The sequence below is a fragment of the Perca fluviatilis genome, chromosome 2 (assembly GCF_010015445.1).
Source record: "Perca fluviatilis chromosome 2, GENO_Pfluv_1.0, whole genome shotgun sequence".
Taxonomy (NCBI): Eukaryota; Metazoa; Chordata; class Actinopteri; order Perciformes; family Percidae; genus Perca; species Perca fluviatilis.
The window spans coordinates 38,959,062-38,963,377 of NC_053113.1; the positions used below are offsets into that span (position 1 = coordinate 38,959,062).

At 38.0% G+C, this 4,316-nt stretch overlaps 1 protein-coding gene across 1 annotated transcript; it reads left to right on the forward strand.

Moving 5' to 3' along the window:
• The first annotated feature begins 1,837 nt into the window (after positions 1–1,837).
• LOC120553269 (olfactory receptor 52E8-like) lies at positions 1,838–3,177 on the forward strand. The gene has a single exon (XM_039791517.1). The coding sequence runs from the start codon at positions 1,863–1,865 to the stop codon at positions 2,826–2,828; it is 966 nt and encodes a 321-aa protein (XP_039647451.1). The 5' UTR covers positions 1,838–1,862; the 3' UTR covers positions 2,829–3,177.
• Positions 3,178–4,316: the final 1,139 nt, after the last annotated feature.

A 4,316-nucleotide genomic window follows, 5' to 3' on the forward strand; every position in this document is an offset into this window, starting at 1 on the left:
TTACATAATTCGCTTAAGTTCTACCTGTTATTCCCTGTAACGTATTCAAGTTTAAGGAACTATAATCGTTGAACCACTAACTCCACACTTTTTTTTCTTACATTTGTCTTCTCTACTTTATGTTACTGTGACTCCTCATGCTAATTCAATTAAATGTTTATGGCATAGCAGGGTGTAGCAGGGTGTAGCAGGGCACCGAGCAGGACCACGGCTACAGCTGCAACAATGATTTAGTTGCCACCCTAATCCAAGGAAAGCTGGGGGGCGAGAAAACATAAGGGCTCCGGGGAATAAGCTCCCCAGAGCTAAGTTAGTAACAAGCATTTCTGGGACATGGATGCACACAGATGGAAAGAGAGAGGAGAGAGGAGCTCAGTGTGTCAAAGGAAGACCCCAGCAGTCTAAAACTATAACAGCATAATTAAGAGCTAGTCAAAGGCAAACCTCTGCCAGCTCTATAAGGGTTGATAGATGAATCTGACGACTATGAAGAGAAGCAGAGAAGAGAAAGGGTGCCTTGTCTGAAGCTATACACCCTCCCCTGCCGGTCCAGGCAAACACTGCAACTCCTCACTCCCTAACTATAAGCTTTATCAAAGAGGAGAGTTTTAAATTGACTCTTAAATGTGGTGACAGTGTCTGCCACCTGGCTCTGGCTCCCATTCTACTTTTAGAGACTGCATTCTGGGAGTGCAGTGCTCTAGTGGGACAAAGGTAATATGAGCTCTTTAAGATATAATGGTGCTTTACCATTAAGAGCTTTGTAGGTCAGCAAAAGGATTTTAAATTCAATCCTGGATTTTACAGGAAGCCAATGCAGAGAAGCTAATACTGGAGAAATATGATCTCTTTTCTTAGTTCTTGTCAGCACAAGTGCTGCAGCATTCTGGATCAGCTGGAGAGTCTTAAGGGAATTATTTGAGCAACATAGTAAGGAATTACAATAGTCCAGAACTTGAAGTAACAAATGTATGAACTAGTTTTTCACCAGCACTCACTATAATAGACTATTTTGAAAAGGCAAAAACTATTAATTGGCAAACGCCATCCTCTTTTTTCTTTTGATTTTTTAATGCATCATTTGAATGCAACATTGATAAAATTCATGGATGAATTTGGTAATTTGGTGATTATAATTACAAACTGGTGAGTCTATAATTTCCCAGTGGTGCACTCCAGACTCAATGCAAACTAAGGGCCATTTTATTCTTTCCAAAACGTTAACAAATCAAATGTTTAAACAAGCTTTTACTTTTATCATCAGTGTTTTTATGACTGCTTACAAAGCCTTACTTGTAAGCAATACTAGTTTAGATTTGTAACCCATACAACTGAGTAAAGGTTTTGAAAGAACTGAATTGTCTAAAATATATCGTCATGCAACCTGCTCCACAATATACTGTATTGCAGCTGCATATTTTTCATGGCTGAAAGCCACTGATTGGAAACTGAATAATATTTACTCTACTCTTTGTGTGTCATGTTAACACAGATGGGTGGAACTCATTAGAGAACATGACCATTTGGGATCTACTTGTTTATGAAAGTAAACATTGATATTTGTTTCAAACAAGATGCTAATCACATATTAGGTGGCACTACAGTGAGATGTGGCAGTACTTCCACGGAGGCAGATCTATTGTAACCTTTACAAGGTAAGATTTACACTTTAGATCCTCCACAGAAAACTTGAAATTACACTGTAATGACTAACACTTTTGTTTGTATAATTGTTAGATTTAAAGTATTTAGGTCTATTGTTAATGCGCCAATGTTATTTCAGATTTTCCTTGTCACATCTAAAAACTATTTTAATGTATGTGTTTTCTTTTGATAGGTTGTTACTGTTAATTCAAGTGATTATGTTCTACACTAATGTAACAAGGATTACAAATTTCTTCATCCTGGGATTTCCTGGACTTTCACAGGAGTATTATGGAGCTGCGTCAGCCCTGCTTTTGGTTCTCTTCTTGGCTATAGCTGTAGGAAATATTTTTATTTTAGTGTTTGTTAGATGTGAGAGGTCTCTTCACAAACCCACATATCTGATATTTTGCCACTTGGCACTAACTGACTTAATGTTTGGGACTGTTACTCTGCCAAAGATTATATCAAAATATTGGTTTGATGACAGCATCATTTCATTTTATGGATGCTTTGTACAAATGTACTTTGTTCATTTTTTGGGGGCGTCTCATTCTTTCATCCTGATGGTGATGGCCCTTGATCGCTTTATTGCAATTTGTGCTCCACTGCGTTACACAGCTCTTTTCACAAACAACACTGTTTCTGTGCTTTGTGGAATATCATGGATTTTGCCAATGTCATGGATGGTGGGTATAGTTGTAGATGCTCTGAGATTGCCTTACTGTAATTCAAACATAATTACACATTGCTTTTGTGACCATATAGCAATAACAGTGCTTGGATGTGAGAATGTACGAGAAGTTCAGGTAGTTGCATTTGGTATGGCCATGTTCAGTTTGATGTTGCCTCTGGCTTTTATCATCTTCTCTTATTTTGTCATCATTGTTGCAGTTATGAGAATGACCAGTTCTAATAGCAGTCGCATGTTGGCTCTGTCTACCTGCTCGCCACAGATTCTCATCACATTTCTCTATTACATGCCAAGATGCTTCGTGTACCTGGCAAATTTTGTGGGATTTACATTCAGTGTCCCAGTTCGCATAGTTGTTGTAATGCTGTACAGTATTTTACCTGCTGCTATTAACCCATTAATATACTGTTTCAAAACCAAGGATATCAAAGAACACTTGAAAAAGAAATTAGTTACTAGGAAAATTAATAGCAGTACAACAACTGGATAAAATACATCATCAATCAAGTGATTAGTTACTTTTGCTGCTTCAAATATGTCACTTCCCTGTGAGCTTTAGAATCAATTTTGATACTTTGCTTTTCACTATTAAAGTACTGCATGCTCCTACAGTAATTATACAGATTGAAATCCTCTATGAGCCCAACGCAGCCTGAGATCCTCAAGCAGGGGTCTCCTGATTGTTCCAACAAAAATGCTATGTTAGAAGTTTACTGAGGCTTTTCTTCTTGGCAAGGAGCCAGATCAGAATCACTTCATACCCCGTCTTAAAACTCACTTGTACTGGAAGGCTTTTTTATTACCAGCCTGATGTTCTTAATGTTTTATTTATTGTTTATTGTTTTCTACTTTTATATTTTCATTTGTATTGTTTCTTTCTAAGATACTCATAAATAAAATGTTTTTCAATTTTTCTAAATATTATAAAATACTGTACAGACAGTTTATTACAAAGATAGATTATAAAGACAGTAGTGTTAATGTTTACATGCAGCCACCATCTTGGATAACAGTCATGAGCAGTCGAATCACGAACGCTGTGTTTGAGCTATGCTACTGGTTACTGGTTGAACGTTCGTCTTTCGACTGCTCATGACTGTTATCCAAGATGGCGGCTGCATGTAAACATTAACGCTGTTAGTTCTTTTTTTCCATATGTTATTTTTCAAAATTATTGCCACAGGCAGCAATTATTTTATCAGTTTTAACACTGAAACTATGCGTCAGATTTCATCTTCATATCCAATCAGTTCAATGTGCCGTTTCAGGTTTGCTGTGGATGGGACTGAAATGCGGATTTTGTTTTTGAAAGCCGGCGGGCAAAGTTTGCACAGAAATGTAAGATTTTTCCCATCCTCGTCATAAAACTCGGTTAAATGATCATACGACGCCTCCTTGCTGCTTCGTTGCCTCTATGCTGTTTTTTCCGCTACATATGAAGGCCTGTTTACGGTGTGTTTTAGCCAGGTTTTCACCTGGAAGGCTCTATAGAAATCTGGCACTCTATTGAACGACGTTAAACTGAGAGAGCGTGCCGTTCACAGGCACCAGAATGCAGAGGTGGAAAGTAACAAAATATATTTACTCACGTTACTGTATTGGGTAGTTTTGTTGTGTATTTTTCAAGTAGTTTTTAAAATCGGTATTTTAAAATGTACTTGATTACGTTTTGAGTGAAGGATTGTATTTCGCTACATGTCAAATCCCATCCGTTACTGAGTAAAAAAAAAAAAAAAGAAAGGAAGAAAAGAAATTGCGCCCGGAATGACTACACCAGACCAGCTTCTTCTTGCAGCTTCTTCATCTCTGGTTGCAAGTCGCAATTAAAAAGAAGTAGATGAAGAACTGCAACGTGTCGGACCCATGGATGTATTGGTCGGACCCGGTCGGACACAGGGATGTGTCGGCGAGCGGCGAACTGAGCGGGAGACGTTAGCATGGACGTAAATCAGCTGTTATCGCTCAAAAATGACTGTTG

What these genes read in the sequence shown, in the direction of transcription:
- LOC120553269 (XM_039791517.1), top strand. Translation starts at nt 1,863, where the DNA reads ATGTTCTACACTAATGTAACAAGGATTACAAATTTCTTCATCCTGGGA.